At 38.6% G+C, this 19,999-nt stretch overlaps 1 protein-coding gene across 1 annotated transcript in view; it reads right to left on the bottom strand.

Annotated features, from left to right (window-relative positions):
• Positions 1–18,929, bottom strand: part of UGGT2 (UDP-glucose glycoprotein glucosyltransferase 2) — a 76,380-nt gene extending 57,451 nt beyond the window's left edge. The window contains exons 1-7 of the mRNA XM_058018668.1: positions 18,772–18,929; positions 16,750–16,832; positions 8,775–8,905; positions 7,542–7,654; positions 3,305–3,479; positions 1,245–1,341; positions 72–156 (exon numbers count right to left, since the gene is read on the bottom strand). Of these exons, the coding sequence (XP_057874651.1) occupies positions 72–156; positions 1,245–1,341; positions 3,305–3,479; positions 7,542–7,654; positions 8,775–8,905; positions 16,750–16,832; positions 18,772–18,929 (842 nt within the window). The remainder of the gene's footprint in view (positions 1–71; positions 157–1,244; positions 1,342–3,304; positions 3,480–7,541; positions 7,655–8,774; positions 8,906–16,749; positions 16,833–18,771) is intronic.
• Positions 18,930–19,999: the final 1,070 nt, after the last annotated feature.

The raw sequence follows: 19,999 nt of genomic DNA, 5'->3' as shown, positions 1-19,999 counted from the left end.
TTAAAAAAACCCAACTGGTTGAGGTTCCAGAAACAAATGTAAAAGTTTAATTATAACTTATATCAACTCACTTTAATTTGCCAAAGAGAAATCCTTGGATATCACTTTCCTCCTCCTCCTCTTTCTCATCTTCCTCTTCTTTTGTTTCATTTGCTCCTGAATACATAACACATGTACACAATATAAGCCAAGAAAATTAGTGTAGTATTATGTTTTTATGAATTATAAACCAGTTAATAGAAACGTACAATCACAAAGTCATCATTCCCAGATGTAGTTTTAATTAAATGTATACTTACATATTTTGGCATCCAAATTAATCACTCTACAGAACTTTGCAACATTAAAATTAATTTTAATATAATTAATTCAGTGGTAACAATTTTTATATAAAAAATAAGTGAGGTTTAACAATTCACAAATCAGCCATTTCTCAGTTTGATTAAATGATAAGGTATAACTCTCATCAATCAACTACTACCAAATTTACACTTGAAAAGTCTGATGACCTTAAAGCACTTAAATCTCCAGCTGGCATTTGATGTAAATCACAGATCAGCATTTTTTCCTTTAAAAAAACTAAACTATTTTTTGACATGACTCAAAGGTCATTAAACCTTAGTCTTTTGAAAGAGAGTTAACTTTGCTTTTATCTTATGAATGTCCCTGCAAAGTCATTTCTCTGTGTCCCCATGCTGTAGTTACCATTTTCTATAGTACATGTCTTATTTCAATACATTGTAATGTGCACTAGTCCACATTCTATATTCTATTCAACATCTTTTCTACAGAAGATTGTGAAAGTATTTCCACAGAAATTCAGAGGAAATAAAAACCCCTCAGCCCTGAAACACTAACGTGCAGATACTGATGTATCCATTAGATGTACATCCATACAGATGTAGCCATTAGAATATGAGCAGTGCCAACAATCATAAAGTAACTGAAGTACAAAAGTAAACCATCTCAAAATTACTGAGAGGAAGAAGACCAGATTGTATTTTGAAGAGCCACAGAAAACAGCAATTAGAGGTTAGAAAATTGACTGTGTCCTAAGCACAGATCTTTACAAATGTTCTCATGTATTTTGACTTAGTTTCTAATATCTGAGATTTCCTTCTGTAGACTGAAATTAAGTATAACCTTCAACATATTAATGACTGAATATTTTACAAACTGAAGATTTTAATGCATTTCAATAGTATCTCCAGCAAGATAGCAAATCATTTAAAAAACCCACCTACCTTTAACCTGTGTGTCATCTACTGCTTTATATTCTGTACTCTTTATTGCAAGTTCCACACCATATCCAGATAAATACATTTTCCTGGAATTTGGTTTCTGCTTGACGATATTATTTTAACAGAAGAAAAAAACATAACTTACAAAATGTATTTAAAGGAGATTAACAATATCTAATATTGTAACTTGGAAATGCTATGACATTTAAGTCATTATTTAAATTCATCTTTCAATTCAAAGTGCAAGGCATATTGACAGTCCACTGAGAAGGCATGTAAAAAAAGGTGACAATGTCCTTTATCTCCTGCAAATCACAGAAAGGCTGGCCAGAATTGCAGTCTTTATACAATACTAGAAGAGGGACTAGAACAGGCACAGCTCACAGCACCCTACACAGTTACTGATGCCTCACAATTCACATTTTAAACTGATACTCATTTCTTTGTAATGTTGCCAGACTTCCAAGATGCTAAGAGGAAACACTCTATTTTTGCACCAGACTTACTCTTTAGAAAAGTTTGATAAAACAACTAATCACTTTCTGTTAGGAGTATTAATAAAATGTATTAAAGTATCACTGTGAAAAACAGGTTGCCACTTAAAACAACAGCTACTTCTAACTCTTGGAGTGGAAGTCTGACATTCAATAGTGTAATTACACAAAACATACTTATTTCAGAATACATGGCCTATTTTGACCCAAATGTATGCAAATCCTCTTTCCAAAATGCAATTTGCACATGCACAGCAGCAATTTCTTGAAAGTCTTTTGAGCTTTAGCTTGCAATTTCTAAGAACCTGTCTGTACTGAGAATCCTCCAGACTACAAGTGAAAACTCAGCAGGGCTGGGAGGCTTCTCTGTCCATCCTCCAAGCAAAACTCAAAGCAGAGGCAGCAGAGAGCACTCCATAGGTAGTCTCAGTGATACTGGTTAAAAAAAGAAAGCAGAAAGATCATACCTCTCCTGTTATCAATGTTCCCTCTTCTGGTATTTAACGTAAAAAAGGAGGGACAATCCATCCCAGTGTGTACCAAAGAACAAAAATGGAGGTTGTGAGGAAGGAAGAAAAGGGAAGAGAGGTCTGAAGAGAGAAAAGGTGCAGGCAAGAAGACAACATGCATTTGGGAAGACCATGATGCATAAGCCAGGCAGATCAATGAGACATTTAATATGCAAGTAGGCATTTCATTGAAATAAAAGCATAAAAGAACAAAGTTCATTAAAAACTAAACCTCATACAACTTTGAATTCAAGACTGGTTTCCTCAAATTCTCTATTTCATTACTGTGTGCAAACAACTCAAAGTCATCTGCAAACTGCACATCTCATCTCCCTGAAACTCCTGGTCTACAAAAATCACATCAACCTCTCACTCCATCAGATTATTTTCAGATTAGTCACACTACTTAAGAGCTGTACTTTGAATATAAATCACAAAAACCTTCCAATAATCACAACTGGGGACAATACAGTTCCATGTACTGGTATTTTTCTTGTTTTGTGCTGGGGAGAAGAGTAAGTTAAGAATTCAGAAACGTAATGTTTCAAATAGTGACACTATGGAACACCAACATTTTAAAACTGGTAAATGATATTGCCTATGATACTCCATGCTGCTGTATCTCAATGAACATGAGATTACCTGGAGAATATGTAAAAAATATAATTGGTAATTTCTCAGTTTGATTCTCTGTTCTACTTTCCATTTTTCTAATTCTAGTTACTAATATGTTCAGTCTGCTGCACCAAGATTCACCCGAGATCTTACACTGTACAAAACCAAAAAAGAGATATTTCAAGATCAGTAATGCAATCAGTGCTTGCATGCAGGATTGGGAACGTTACCATGCTTTCCTGGCTTCATAGTTTGTATTTGGTGAATTACTTACCTAGAGAGTTTTAATATTAGAAAATTTTCTAATATTAGAAAATTATGTGTATTACACATAATTTAGGCAAACACAGAAAGAAATGTAGAAAAAGTGTTTTGTCAAAAAGCAAGCAAAGCAAAGACAGAATGCTAACAGTTTACTGAAATAACGTTGATTTGAACTGCATACCTGAACATAATGTCGGAGCACATAAACAATTTCCTCCTTTTGTGCCTTCTCAGATAAAATCTTGTGGAATTTGACAAAGTCTCTTGTGCCCATTTCTGCATACAGAATAACCACTGGGCCATCCTCTTTGAGAGTTGGGAATTTATGGTCTACCTTAAAAAGATATGGCCTGGGTCTGGTTTTAAAACAAATAATGGTGATATTATGAAGTCAGAAAATTATTAAAACAGTGGCAGTTTTTCTACTTCATAATTAATAAAACTAGTAAGTGTTTATATGCTAAAATTATACAACTCGTCTTAAAATCATCACAAAATAATGATTGCTCACAAACAAACCCAGAACAACAAATTCATAAATTTAAGTATAAGAAAGTGAAAAATTACCACCAGCTATAAATAACTGAAATATATTTTATCAAATCACAACACAAAGCATATGAAAAACATAGCACTTGGAGATTTTGTGCATCAGTAACAGCTTGAAACTTTTAATTTGAATGATACATTACATCTATCAGAGATAGATGCAATCAGTGAGTAACAGAGTAGCAGAGGGAGATTCTGTGAAGTTTGAGAAAGCTGTCAACACACCTGGAAACTAACTGGGGTTATACTACTTTGAAACCATCAGGCTCTGTTAATTTAGCTAATTTTGCAAATTTTGGCTGCCTACCTACACTCCTTATTGAAAACCAGGACTAGAAAAGTTATGCTGCAATGATTTCTTAGATGAATAAAGACATCTTTTGAATAAAACCTGGGAAAGATGGAGAAGTAACAGAGGATATGATTGAGTAATACACTCAAGGTACTAATTATTCATGAGCACACTTTTTCAAAGCTGCCTTTGCACTGACAATCAAAAGACCAGTGAGCTGTCTCTAAGCATGCCCAAGACAAGCTAGGAAACTCTAATTCAACACACAATACAGAACTGTGTGTGGGAGACACTCACCAAAGAGCCATGCTCAAAAGGTGTGAGCAGAACACCACAGTTTCCTTGATGTAAGTCTTTGGAACATATTCAATAAAAAAACCATGGAATCATTTACACTGCAAAGGTAACCTTTGGAGGCAATGTGCTGCAAACCCTCACTTCAAGCAGGAGTAATCTGTATGAGGTTACTCAGAGTTTTAACATCAATGTCCTATATAAGTTTGGTAGGTATGCAATCATGGACTCATTTGTAAGACAGAAACAAAAGGAGGGGCCCAGTTTAAGAATTAACTTGAGTGCAGGCAGTCAGGTGTCACAGAAATATCAGGCAAGCTGTCCCACTGATATCACAGGACAAGGCAGAGCAAATAGGTGAGATCCAGGAGTCTGAAATGGCTCTTGAATGAGTAATCTCTGTGGAAGAACCAATCCAGATTTGCCCCAATAAAAGCACATGTGTGGGATGTGACTTGTGCAACTTCCTTCTCATAACCAGAGACAAGAGCTGCCACTTTCATGGAGAGAGTGGAAAACCTCAACCAAGTGAGCTTCTCTTTTTGTAATTAACTTTATCCACTCTACTTCAACCAACCAGCTAAGGTGGTTACTGAATGCTGCCATGACTTGAATAGTGACAGTCTCATATCACAATGAACATGCTCCATGTTCATTAAGTGCTGTAATGAAATAACACTGCACAGAGCTCCTCTAATGACCTCGGGTTGAGAAGTAAAGTGTTCAGCCCTTGTAAACCCAAGATAAGCCTCTGTTCTTTGTTTCTCTTCAACACTGAATAGTAGTGACAAGTAATTGATTCTCCTGCTCTTAGAACTGTAAGGTAATTAATTTCCTGCCATAAGAGATGCTCATAAGAAGACTGACTGAAAGACAAGGAAGAACAGCTGGGCAGACGAAAAGAAAATGATAAAAAAATTAAACAGATGTGGAGCTCAGCACTTGCTAATCAGTTACTAGGGAAGTACAGGCAACTATATGCTTGTCTAGATAGTACCCAGGATAGGATGCAGAAGCAATGGGAGAGAAGACAGCAAACATGTACTGACAAAAGTAAGGCATTGATTGTTTTGAGCAAAATGTGACTTCTATTAATGGTTCTGCTCCTCACAGCAACAGCCCCAGAAACCTTAGTGTTGTGTTTTGGACAGCCAGCAAGATAAGCAATCCCAAGCATTTAACCATGTGTTCTTTGACATGCCCAGAGCCCTTGAACTCTAGAGCCACTGCACCTCCACACAAAGTATTTCCAATTAGACCCACACAGTCCATTGCAACATGGCTGAAAATGCAAAAGACATAATCACAGCTGCTGTTGCATAAAGGACTGAATGAAGCAAAACCTCAACCCTGACATGCAGAATATTTGGGGTCTTGGTCCAAAGAGCCTGAGACTTCCTGAATGTTGGTTTGAGATGATGAATCCACACAAGAAGAATGCTGCAGCCTCTTCTTTCTCTTCCAGTGAGATTTGAAATTATCAGTCCCTAAAGTCAGGACACTTTATAGCACCCTCATCTAAATATGGTGAACAACTAAAAGCATAGCTTAAATAGGCTGGAAGAGTCATGACAGAAGACATAGAAAGGAACACAAAGGAAAATACTTGGAAATAAAAAAAATAATAAATCAAAAAGACCTCTTCTAAGAAGAGACAGAAAAAGAATGACTGGTTTAGAGCAACCAGCACACTGTCCCTTATATCATTTGTTCACCTGGCAGAAAGCAAAGAGGAGGAGCACAGCCCTACCATTATCACCTAGCCTAAATATCATCAGCACAGGTGAAGCATCTGCTACCCAGAGTACAAAGGGAACTAACAGTGGCAACAATTACCTGAACATGTCAATGTGAACATGTTTTTCTCAGAGTCTAGCTCCAGGTACTCTAAATATTTGAGTGACACAACTACTTTTGGAATGGTGAGAAGGAGGGAAAATTTATCAAGATTTTGTCCCTCCAACTCTGAATGGTGTGATGTGACTGACTGCAAAGTTATTGAAAATTGAAGAGTAATCAAATAAAGAAACTTCACTTTTGTTGCAAGTTCTTAAGATTTCTACAAGTCTATCTTTCTCAATTCTAAATAATTCAGGATACTACTGTTTATTATTGTGATTTTCCAGAACTTTGTAAATTTGGAAGTAATATCTCCAGAGTGGAGAATGTGCTGAATCCAGTTAATTGCTTTAAAAGTTTACTATATTCAGACATTGCAATAAAATGTTATGGTCTCATGATGCCTTAATATATGGCCACAAGAATTCAACAACATATAAAAATATCTGTAGTATATTCTGGCTTTTATCTAGGAAAAATAGACATTTTTTAGACATTATTATTTTTTAGAAGAATATAACTGGTGAAAATGGGACACTGTAAACTAGACAGAGTTGTTTTTACAGAAACCTTGGCTATTGAATAAACAAAAGACAATAATTTAGTAGGTTGTCATTGTATCAATGGACTTAGAATACACCACAAATCACACCTGTAGAATACAAAATTATTTTCAGAAGCAACCAAGCCCCAAAGAGACAAATTTATAGGTTTTCAGGGTTCCCTCCCCAATTTATATTTGACAGAAAGCAAAATCCAAGAAATATACCCTACTAAATAATCTTTCAGCCCTGAATATCACCATGAAGTAGCTGAGGGTATGAACACTAATGTATATCATGGTGACCATTGCAGGGAGAGAAAAAAGAAAAAAAATTACACAGGGGTCTTAAAAACCACAAAATAATATCTTTTTAAAAACTGAGATTAAACGTTATGCTTTCATTATTCTGTTACTGGTGTTTTGATAGGCTCTACACATTTTATTTCAGGGCTCAAATTAATTCTGGACTGATGTTAGTTACTACAGGACAAAACCTGCATAAAGGGCTGATATGTAAAAATCCAGCAAGAGGGGAGGAAAGGTTATGCCTTTCTATGCCCTGTCTATGAGACAGACTACTCTTCTACTCCTGTGCCAAGCCCTTGCATCCCAGACAAAATCAATTGCAGTGACACTGACTATGAAGTACCCAGCTGACAGACATGTAAAACTCTTAGTTTCTATAGAAAAGCACACTGTAACTTAAACCTGACTACCCCATGTTTAAAAAAAAAAAAAGGAAAAAATACAAAATTGTCCATACGATTAGTGGATCAAAGGTCTATGATTTTATTTTAAAACCACAGACCTACTCTACTTTGATTCATAACTGATGAACTCTACTAATATTAAGCTCCTTAGTAATCTACTTTTCCTCTTAAACCAGATCATTATATTTACCTCTTAGCAGCCTTCTTCAGCAGCTTTTTTATTTCATTAGTCTTACAGGTGTGCTTCTCATGGATAACCACAAATGCACGGCAGCCTTCTGGTGGAGGTTCATCAGCTGCAATCTAATATTTCAACAATTATACTCAACCAGAATGCTCTGATTGCACTTAAACTCACATCCCTTTGATTAAAATAACTCAACAGCTGCCATTAAGCTGTGTTTCTAATTAAGCCCGTTCAAAAGTGGGTACATGTGGGGGGAAAAGAAAGAAAAATAAAAAAATTAAAAGATTAAGACCCTTAAACCTTTGTGAGGTGTAGTCTATTAAATGCAGTCATACTCCAGAAAATGAAAAGTAAATTTATGCTCTGTAAAGCCAGGACTAAGAAATCATCTCCACAAGCTAAAATCACAGCCTGTGATTCTCACTGAGATATTTTTAACTTTGGTTGCTATCAGCAATCATGTTAAAATCCGAAGATCAGACTTCTAAACCAATAAATCCCAAACAAATAATGTCAATTTTTGATATTGTCTTTTTCCCATCCCCAGCCTTTTTTAAAAAAATCTACTCAGCTATTCCAATATGAAGTGGAATCATGTGACTGCATGTCAGTGAGTCTGGATTCACCAGCTGAAAGGTAAAAGACATGAGTCTGAGATTATGATATTCCTCCAGAGAACACCTGCAAAACTCCCAAACTTTATTACAGCTTATTACCTTTCAGAAACGTGGACTTCTCACTTTATCCTAAAGGTGGCATTGCCAAAAGGAGGAGTAGCAATTTTAGGTTTAGAGGCACAGTGAATTTGTCCTCTCACTTTTTCATTAATAAAGGCAGTTTTTCTAATTTTTCAACTTTTTACATACTAAAACAATGAGAAGGATGATAAATCCACTAAATAGCAAATATAAATTACTTGAAGTTACGGAAATGTCCTACTCTGGAAATGTCTGAATTCCCACAGCATTATTTGGAACAATGCAAAAAATTCCCATTACTTGATTTTTCAAAAAATGAACAATTGCAAAACAAAATCTACCCTGAAGGGAATGGTATCCATACAATTGAACATGAATATTTGATCCTGCCAATATAACCAGCTTATAAAGCATCACCTTTATCACATTTGATTCCAAATAATACCGGCATATATTTTAGTGAACTGTAACAATGAACATTGTTTAGCCAAAATACCTCATTCAATCATGTACCAAATATATCAGGCAATACTGTCACCTGCTGAAACATCTGAACAGTTGGAGAGTAAGCCCGTATGGAAAGTGCAAACTTCAACAGATTGATTTGCAAATTGGATAAAAATTGTCCTGCTTTCTTCAAGATTAAATTGTAATAGGAGTACTCTGAATCTGTTAGAGAGAAAAAAAAGACAAGACAAACTTTTAGTATTTAGCACTAAGTGATGTGGCATATCTACCTACACTACATAATAAGCAAGCATTAATGCCAGTGCTGCTTGGCATTCAAAAGTCTTCAGTGTTGTTCACTAATAACTGTTTCCTTTCCTACGAATCCAGAGGCCTAATGACACCAAAAAAAAAACAACAAAAGAGAGCTCAATAGCACTAGTGAATATTGAAATTACTTTCAGCAATATAAAAACCCACTCAAAAAACCTATATGGAGAGGCCTGAATAGAGCATTATTTCACAAATAATTTCCTAACATTTAGTTTTGAAACACTCCAACCATGCAAGTTACATAAATAAAAATCTTCTAAAGGTTTGAGCTACTCTCACATATTCTATTTCTTCCTTAAAAATATATTATAAACCAGAGTATGAGAATGGATACAACGTGTGAAGTAGCTTCCTTGCTCCCTGCATATCTTGTATTTTCAAAGTCAAAATCAGGACTGAGTAAGAAGGTAAGTGGATGGTGTCTGGGAATGACAAAAGTGATAATACAGAACATTGGTTGGAAATAATTAACCTTCAATTCTCATTCCATAGGCATACTCAATTTTCATAACTAAGCAGCTTCTATCCTCTCATTTTCTTCTTTACAACCCTGTCGTGGTTGAACAAAAAATATCTTCTTTTGCTCTCAAAGCCTCTAGTACCTTCTTTCAGCCTTCTCCTCCTTAAAACACTCATTATTTAGAAATGCTGAGTTTGCTGTAATTCCCCAGAAAAAACCTCTAGCATTAGACAAGTACATAATCTGCATTTCAAGAAAGCTCCTTCCAATGAATTCTACGTGATGTCCTGGTTTCAGCAGGGGTAGAGGTAATTTTCTTCCTAGTAGCTGGTACAATGCTGTGTTTTGGATTCAATATGAGAATAATTTGATGACACATTGAAGTTTTAGTTGTGGCTAAGCAGCACTTACCCTGAGTCAAGGCCTTCCCAGTTTGCCATGCCCTCCCAGCACAGAGGTGCACAAGAAGCTGGGAGGGAGCATGGCCAGGAGAAGCTGCCCTGAACTGGCCAAGGGGTCACTCCATACCATGGAATGTCACACTTGGTACATAAACTGGGGAGCTGGCTGGGAGTTGTCAATCTCTGCTTGGGGACAGGCTGGCCACCAGTCAGTGAGAGATGAGCAATTGTATTGTGCATCACTTGAGAGACGTTTTATTCCTCTCTTTTTTCCTGTTGTTATTATTATTATATTTCAATTTATTTCAATGATTAAATGGTTTTTACCCCAACCCACAGGTTTTACCTTTTCCTAATGCTCTTCCTCATCCTACTAGTGAGGACAGTGGACATGTGCTACTGAAATTCAATGCTTACATGAAATTCAATGGATGAAAAACCTACCTATGTTCTCTACACCTATACAGAGCCCTAGCAGAACCCAAATGGCAGCAAAGCTGGTGAAGGCTCTCAAGAACAAGTCCTGTGAGAAGCAGATGAGGGACCTGGGGATGTTTAGCCTGGAGAGGAGGAGGCTCAATAGTCTCTGCAACCACCTGAAAGGAGGCTGTAGCCAGGTTGGGGTCAGCCTCTTCTTCCTGCTAAGTACTGACAGGACAAGGGGAAATGTCCTCAAGCTGTGCCACGGGAGGCTCAGGTAGGACATCAAGAAGAATTCTTTCACTGAAAGGGTGGCTGAGCATTAGAATGGGCTGCCCAGGGAGGTGGTGAAGTCACCATTCCTGGAGGTGACTGGATGTGGCACTTGGTGCTTTGGTTTAACTGAGAGTGGGAATCAGTCAAAGGCTGGACTCAGCCTTGGAGGTCTTTTCCAACCTTAATCATTCTATGATTCTAAATGAGATAAAATCGGCTTCACACATACAAAACATTGAATATAAAAATTTGGAAGCCACAAATCCTTCCAGATTGAAACTTTTTTTCAATAACTGTATTTTCAAGTTTTCTTCAAATTATCTCCATCAAAGTAAAATTAAATTTGAAATTCCTGCCTTTCAACTTGGCCTAAACAATAATCCTATTAAAGACAATAAAGAGCCATTAAATATGTAATTCTTAAGATACTACCTTAAAATATTTTTACCCCAAGTCTTTGAATTTTTTGTTTACAAATTTCATCTGTGCTTTCACTGGTGTATTTAAAACAGCTGACATTCTTTCCTGGAAGACGATTATGACTACTATGATTTCAATAAGTAAAAAAAAAGGATTTTTTTAATCTGCCTTCAAAAATGACTGTACAACATTGACAAGGATCTATCAAATCACCCACTCTTACTACTTCAACTTCTATTAACACTGTTGGCTTCACTTAAAACACAACTGTACTTTGAACTTCACCAAGACACATGAATCCATGCCAAATGCTATGAGCTATCTAATGCAAACCAAATTTTTAGAGTTTATTACACACACAGAATCACACAGAATATTCTGACATGGAAGGAACCCACAAGGATCCTCAAGTTCAACACTACAGTGAACTTAAGTAGACTCTTAAAGCCTGTACATGGATTGAATCTGTGACCTTGGTGTTATTACCCCCATGCTCTAACCAACTGAGCTAATTTCAGTTAATCTATGGTTTGAGCATTGCAAATCATTTTCACATAGTACCAAATCCTTTAAATTTGGTACCACCTGTCCTGCAAGCTCATTTTAACATTGCCAAAAGAGTACAATTCATAGTAAGGTTCTTATTTTGTTACAGAGAATCACAAAGAACCAGATTCTTCTGGTTATAAAATCCTGCATGACAGCATATTACTACTAAATAATCAACAAAGTAAATTTAAAAGTAAATAAGAGACCACATTTGGAAGTAATATCTCACAGTTCCAGACTGCAGACATCTGAAGGCACATGTATGAACTTCACATCTGCAAACTTTCATCCCAGCCATGTGAAATATTGCCTAGCAGCCAACAAGACCTGAAAAGCTCATTCTGAAGATGCCTTAATTTGTCTGCTGAAAAACTCTTAACTACTCCTGTAGCCAAATTGATTAGATTAACTACAGCAAGAACTGAACAGCCAGCGAAGCAAACTCACATTTAAATGCTGACATTTCCTATCCACAATTTACAGTAGTGTCTTTTATCACAGGCAAGTTAAACATAATTAAAAGAGACAACCAGGGCAGTCACACAAGACAAGACAGTGTTATAGCACAGGTCCTCAGGCACACACAGCACAACGTTAACCTGAATATATGCAGGTAACCCACAAGAGAATTCAAAGTACTGAGACACAGAGAGTAAATGTAAGGGACATCATTAAACAGAAGAACACAGTGTGCTGGAATAATTACTTGGTGGGATGGATGGATGAGGATTGTTCCAAGTGCATAGATATGAATATCTAGATCCACAGATCAGCTAGGGAATTAGAGATCTCAGGTAACAGCAGTTCAGGCAATCACTGGCCAGTCAAATCTCTCTGCCATCCAAGCAAGATGCCAGTAAAGAGGGAATACTTTATTTTATTGCATTATGAGTACAGAAATCAGTTTGTGAAACTGATTCCTCTTGAATCTTTAAGGTTTATATACATACAAAAATAATTTTTAATTTAGTTGTGAATAATGTGTAGTCTTCTAAATTGCAAAAAATAATTTGCATGACGGTTGTTTACATGAAATATACAGTTACATTTTTTTCAGAGAAAATTGCTTCCATAGAGAAAATATGTTTGCATGTTGGTTTTGTTTTGGTTTTTAATATATATTTATGAGGCTGCTGAAAATTCAATATATAAACTGAAGCACTTGGGAAGACAGTAAACACTCAAGTGATAATTAGGCAGCAGGGAACTGGCTACTTACTTTCCCTCTGTGATCACAAATTAACCTTTAGGGATAAAAAAGCAGCAGCAAGTTAAAAATGCCATCTTCAGTGCCTTTTAAGTGCTGGTATTAGTATGAAATTTTTGCAGCTTTCATTTCTCTGTAATATACCTGCAGCCCAAAATAGGATCATCTGCCTTTCCTAGTATTTCACAAGTCTGACAGAAAATATGTTGCACATTAAGTAGATAAAAACAATGTTGTCCAGATTCCCTGAAGACATTAATTCAATACAGTGTATCCCACCACCAACCTTTTCATATTTTCCATATGGTATAATCAGATGCTGCCCAAGCTGATTTGAGTTCATATTAAAAAGGAAAAAAGTTAAAACCACCAAATACATCACCAGACTAAATGTTTCACCAAATTCTGTGTAGATAATTCCTACCAAATCCATTAAACTGCTACAAATATCACAGCTAAACAGACCATTAATAAACCTAATTCAGTAACGCTAAATATTTTAAATTAGCAAATTAACAAGAGATGTTGATTATTCTAAATTTAAAACAACAAGTAACAAGAATTTATTTTTAAAAAAACAGATTGAAAATAATCCAAGGGAGGATCTAGAAAAAACAGCAAGCACTTGATTTTTTAAGTTGCCTTCTAGCTTTAACGCTTTACAACTCTTCTGAAACATTAAACTCTATGTTGGGATACAAGTCTATCATTGAATTCCTTTATACCAGATTTTCAGCTTCAAATCTAGGAATTCTTTAGCCTTTATGAAAATGTTTCCATTTAGAAAAATAAACAAACAATGCTTTCATTTCCTGTTTATTCATCCTGTCTACTCTTGGCATCACTGGGAGAATAACTGAAAAGCCAATTGCCTCAACCAATCCTTTTGCAGCCAGATCCTTTAATTTACTGAAGCAGTTGTTGTTACATCAGTTTTAACATATCATGACCATCCCTCTGCATCAATCTGTCTGTCTTGACATGCAGCAGTTAGGACAGAACTCATATTCCACACTAAACAGAAGACCAACTTCTCCTCAGACGTTATGTATTACACACCTCACTAAACTGTGCCACTGCAGTCTTGCAGTACCAGATTCTTCACTCAAGCCAAGCAGTTCCTTGTAAACATCTAATGCAGACTTCCTGTTCATGAAGAGCATCCATTTCCTTGGATTAAGACTACCCCAACTACGACTCAACTTTTAGGAAAACACCTTAGTGCCAGAACTTCAAAATTTCCTGTGCTCCTGTCACAGGTGTGTGTTGGCCACACAGATAAATACGCAAATCAACTATTCAATATACCTAATTAAAGTAGTATTTTTCAAGGTTCCCAACTGCCAGCATCTAACAGTTCATTGGCATGATAGGTCATGGAGATCATCCTACTGCAATTTATTTATTCTCAATCACAGAATTTATCCAGGTGAAGTAGGTGTTTAACTAACAGCTAATTTCAACAGACATTTGTGTCACTAATAATAAATGTCATTAAAGCTTCAAACCTCTTGGGAAGTGTGTCTAAACAATGAAAAAAGAGATGTCTAATAAAAAACCCCTGACACATCATCTAATACAGCAGTCTCATCTCAAAGCAATACCACCTGCATCTAAACCACTCATAGAAAAAAAAAGTAAGTTAAAAGTGACTTCTGGAGGTCACCTTATCCAAACTGTTGTTTAGATATATAATTTCAAGGCCTTACTAGGCTGCTCAAGGTCTCATGCAGAATTTTGAATTATCTGAATTAATAGGTTCCAGAGGCTCCTGGAGCAGTGTTTCAGTGTTTACCCAATCCCATGGCAGAAACATTTTCTCTAATATCTAAGCATAACTTCCATGATTCAACTTCTGCCCTTTGCGTTTTTTCATACTGCTGGGTACCTTCAGGAAGGGCCTGGTTCCACTTCCTTTGCATATTTCCTATTCAGAAACTGCAGATATGAGGTCTCTCCTTACTCCTTCTTTTCTCAGCTTCATTCACAGCTCTCTCAGCCTTTCCTCAGAAGGCTGCTCCACCTCCCTAAACACTGCAGAGATCCTCTCCTAGATTTGCTCCAATGATAGACTCTTGTCTTTCTTTTCACAGCGAGCCCCAGCATGGCCCCAGTACTCCAGATTCAGTCTTACAAATGCCTCATACAGGGGAACAAACACTTTCTTTGACCTGTAGGCTACCCTCTTGCTGCTGAAACCTGGCACGTAGTTGGCCTTCTCACTGCTTGCAAGGATCCCCAATCTGTCTCTCAAAAAACCAATTCTAGTCAATCAGCACCAAGATTATGCTGTTGATGAGATTATTCCAGCCCATGTGCAGGGAGTCTGTAAAGTGCCCTTGCTGAATTTCCCAGCGTTTTTGTTGGCCTGTCTCTCCAGTCTGCCAAGGTCCCTCTAATTACAGTCCTACCTTCCACATTCTCCTCCCAGTTTTGAGTCATTCCCAACCTTGTGGAGAGTGTAACATGTGCCACTGTCCTTTGGGCTGAAAAAGACCTTAAACAGCATTAGTCAACAGCACTTGCCTCAACAAATGCTACTAGCAGCTGATCACAGGTCAAATCCTGCACCTACTTCCATTTTCCATGTCCCCATGCCTTGTACAGGATGGCTTTTAGCAGCATTCACCACCTGGGCATTTTGTTCTCAGTGACTCTGGTTTTGCATATACTTCTGACTGTGGGATATTCATCTCACAGTAAGTTTGGGGTGTTTTTTTCATTTTCCCAGTTGATACTCTATAATTAAAATCACAGCTCTTCGTACATTTTCTGCTTTGTACTTTTTCTATTCCAAAGAAACAATGAGGAAAACAGAGGTAGACACTAAAGTCAAGCATCACATTTTACTCAATATAAAAGCACATCATGGAATCAAGAGCAGCAAAATTTTGTTTACCATGCATGTCCCTGTTCCCTTCCTAGTAATCTTTTAAGTCTCCTGGCTGCTTGGGGCACGGCTGAGCATTCCAATAATGTTATCAGATGCACATTTTTAAGTTGTATTCAGTCAGTCACAATTGCTGAAACATGCTGTTTCTCAAGTTCTCTCTCCCATATACAGCATTTTTCATGTACCTGCAATTCTCACTGTCATTTTCTGCATGATCTTTATACAATTTGTTAGCTTATGACTAATAATTTAACATTCAATTCCCCTCAAGTCTCTTCCGGTGGCAGTGTTAGGTGCTTACACTCATGCCTAAAGAGTTGCACTCCCCTGTAAATAAAGAGCAGAATGAAGCAGCCTTACCTTGTTTTGAAGCCTTTTTCACCTTGTTCATCTCTTGACCTACCAAGCAGGTCTGATACTGCCCAACCTGGTGTAAAGCCTCATCAGTCTCCCAATTTTTCATTACCATGCACATTTCTAATAAACTTCTCTCCAACGTTTCTTCTGGGGTGGCTTTTTACATTTCTTCTGCTGGATTTTATGCTTTGGTCTTCTCCCCAAATTTCTAAAAACTTAATATTCTTCTGTCCAATCATGCAAGGCTTTTTTAGTCCTATTTGGTCAGTGATAAAGCTTTATTCTAAAACATCAGTATTGATGCTAGAAAACAGTCTCCATGTATGAGTAAAAGTATTAAACTTTTCTGGTAATTGTTTAATTTTTCCTTTAGCATTACCTAGCATTTTCATTTTAGTTATTGCTGTGATTTTTTGCCCTGCAAGCACCCATCTTACAGAAAACATGAAGTCTCAATATCCTATAAGCTCTTGGCAAGTCATGTAAGCAGGTAGCTATCTTAAATCTTTACACTTCTGCTCCATATTGTAAGAGCAGTTTGGTCCACCTTGTCTTCCTTTTTTTTGTAAACTCCTCTGCAAGTATTGCTCTTAGGGGAAAACATGCTACAACTTTCTGAAAGAAACCTACCCAGTAAGCAATAATGGAAGAGTCAGGTTTGATCTGCCTAGAATTAATTAATGTGTTGTGTCTCAAAGTTAAATAGCGCACAAGACATCATATTAAAAACCAGCATACTGTTTAACTTACCTCCTTGCTTATAAACTGTTAATTCCCGCACCGTTTCCAAGAACTGCCAAAACTTCTCATTACCATCTTCTGCAATAAATTCACTGTTTAAAAATAAAAATTAATTGTCCATAGGTTGATTTTGTCCAAAGATGTACCACAGCAAAAACCTTCAGTTGTTCAAAATAAATACCCATCAGCAACCGAACATTAGACATCCAATGAATAACAACCATCTCCACAGCATAAACACTGAACTGAGCTGTATTTTGGTCAAAAGATATTTTGAACAAAGTACTATCTTCCAAACTCAACAATCAGAGCTGTAAAGCATGCAGACTATTCTCTTGTTGCAGAAAATCTCCAAAATATTCACTTTATTTTTCCACAGATATTCCAATATACACTTAGAAATGAAATCAATTCAGTACACTGATTTTATTAAATAGTAGCTAACTATACAAATAAGAACACACTCTCTGTCAGGTTATAGTTTTTCAATAAAATACAGGTTCTCATCAATGACATCTCCTTTGCATGGAGGGAGATTGTCAATCCTTGAAACACTTTCAAACATGGGTTAATCCTTACAAACCATAAAAGGTAAGGTTTACTTTATTCTAAATAAGGTTTACTTTATACTAAATACCACCCTTCCATTTTTGTTTTCAAACTGGAAGAGGCAAAATTTTGGTTAGATATACAAAAGAAATTCTTTACTCTAAGGGTGGTGAGGCACTGGATCAGGTTTCCCAGAGAAGCTGAGGATGACACATCCCTGACAGTGTTCAAGGCCAGGTTGAATGGGGCTCTGAGCAACCTGGTCTAGTGGAAAATGTCCCTGTCCATGGCAGGGGGGTTGGAACTAGACAGTATTTAAGGTCCCTTCCAACCCAAACCATTCTGTCATTCTATGATTTACAGGTAACATTTTTAAGGTTTGTAGTTTTCCTTACAGGAACATCCTGCTTATGTCTACCAAAAAGTTCCATTTGCTAGCATGACTGTATTGTTTTCTAATCTTTACTTTGGAAGTTTGCCTCTCCTTTGATTACAGAAGCTTGGTGTTCTACCCTTCATGGGTGTTCTCCAAACGGCAGCAAGTAAGTTCAAAAACAAAACAAATTTAAGCCAAATGGGCAGGGGAGCCACAAGCATCTAAAACTGGAAAACGTTTTCCCTTTCTATTGTGAATCACAGAGTGGTTTGGTTTGGAAAAGACCTTAAAGATCATCTGGTTCCAATCCCCTTCTATGGGCAGGGACATCTCCCACTTGAGCAGTTTGCTCTGAGCCCCATCCAGCCTGGCCTTGAACACTGCCAGGGATGGAGCACCCACAGCTTCTCTGGGCAGCTGTTTCACCACCCTCACAATAAAGAATTTCTTCTGTACATATAGTCTAAACCTGCTCTCAGTTTGAAGCCGTTCCTCCTCATCCTGTCACTGCATGCCCTTGTAAGAAAGGCTCCCTCCCCATCTTTCTCGTAGGCTCCCCTCAGGAGACTGAAATTAGGTCACCCCAAAGCCTTCTCCAGGCTGAAGTTATAATTACAAGTTAACAATACCTTTTAAAAGTATTTCACCGTGTTTCACTCACATGTTCACATCTACACTAGTACCTTTATAATCACTTAACTAACGTGCGAACTACTTGGGAGCAGACGAAGATGTCACCCAGCGGAAGGCAGGGATGGTGTAATCGGCCCATTACATATCCGCGACCCAGCGACCTGCAAAGCGCCTGAGCAGGGTAAAGGCGAATTTACGCTCGTGCAACTCCCTCACAGCGTGGGACAGCCTTGCCAGCACGGTCCACAGCACTTTCCGAGGGGAGAAAGCAGTTCAGCCTCACAGCCAAAAACTACTTTAACACACCCTCCGACAGAGAAACGCCGCCAGCCCTCCTTCCCGCTCAGCGGAGGGAAAAGGGGGTCCCTCCGCCCTCCTGCTCCCCAGGAGACAGCCGGGACAGACAGCGGGACAGAGCGGTGCTGGCAGGAGGAGCAGAAGGAGAAAGAAGAGGAGGAGGAGGCTGCACGCACCTCGCCTCCAGCAGCAGCGGGGTCGCCGGCCACTTCGCCGCCAGGCGAGCGGTGACGGGCTGTGAGGAGGAGGCCGGGGCGGTGCCGCAGGGGCACGGCCGGGCGCCCAGCAGGGCGAGCAGCAGCGCGGGCGGCAGCAGCGGCGCCCAGCCCGCCATGAGGAACAGCGGCGCTCGGGGACGCCCAGCCCCGCACGGGCCCGGCGCGCGCCCCGCCCGCACAGCCACGCCGCTCTCCTACTGGCTGCGCCGCCCCCTCGGCGTTGCGCTATTGGTCAGCGCGGAGGCCAATCAGCGGCAGACGGACAAAAGCAGGGGGGCGGCCGGCGCCGTGACACGCGGCGCCAGGAGTGCGCAAGCGGAGGAGCGGCGCTACCGCCCCTCTCTGCCCTGAGGCGCGTCTGGCCCCGCCCATCTGCCGACATCGGGCAATCCCGTTTTTTTTAAATTTTTTTCTTTTTCTTAGGTTTCGGGTTGTTTAGTGCAAGCGTGTGATTTACGTAGGGTGATTTACCTAGGCTTGGGTGGCGCTGGCTGCAGGAAGGACATGGCTGTGTCCAAGGACAGCAGCCGCCTGCGCTGGCGCTCCCCCAACCTCCCGCTGACCGTGTCCTGGCGGGCTGCTCTTCCTCGGCCTTTACTACAAACAGTAGTAAATTTTTACTCTGGGTGAACAGTTTCAGACCTAATATACACATACAGTTGTTCCTCTGAGAGGAAGGCATTTAATTTCCCTTTCCTCCAAGTTTTCCAAACCCACTTCAATTTCGAGATGCGTTTTGTTTACTAGCTGCATTTTTTTTTTTTCCTCAAGAAGCATGAGTTTCACAGGAACTCTGCCTCTACCTTCTGCCTAGCTTACCTTGGAATTTCCAGACTCGTGTTCTCTACTTTCCATTTTTTTTTCTGTGTTCAAAATCTCCGTAATTCCATTTCCTCAACAAAGCTGCTACATTCTCTCAGGTTTTCAGACCTAAGAGAGCGTGGTGCTGCTGGAGCTGTGTTGTGGGATGCTAATACAGAACAGCTCTGCACAGTTCATTGGAGGAGGAACCTCCCAGCTGTGTTAAAAATAGGGGGTATTGCCTTTTCCAAAATGTGACTCATGGAACTCGAAGCTGAAACCTGGAATGACTCATGAAACTCAAAACTGAAACCTGGAATGTGTCACTGCTGCATACACTTTAATTTCTTTTGCACACAGTTATCTCCTAACTGCTCAAAGTTGC

The sequence above is a fragment of the Melospiza georgiana genome, chromosome 2, assembly GCF_028018845.1.
Source record: "Melospiza georgiana isolate bMelGeo1 chromosome 2, bMelGeo1.pri, whole genome shotgun sequence".
NCBI lineage: Eukaryota > Metazoa > Chordata > Aves > Passeriformes > Passerellidae > Melospiza > Melospiza georgiana.
This window is presented reverse-complemented; position numbering and strand designations above follow the sequence as displayed.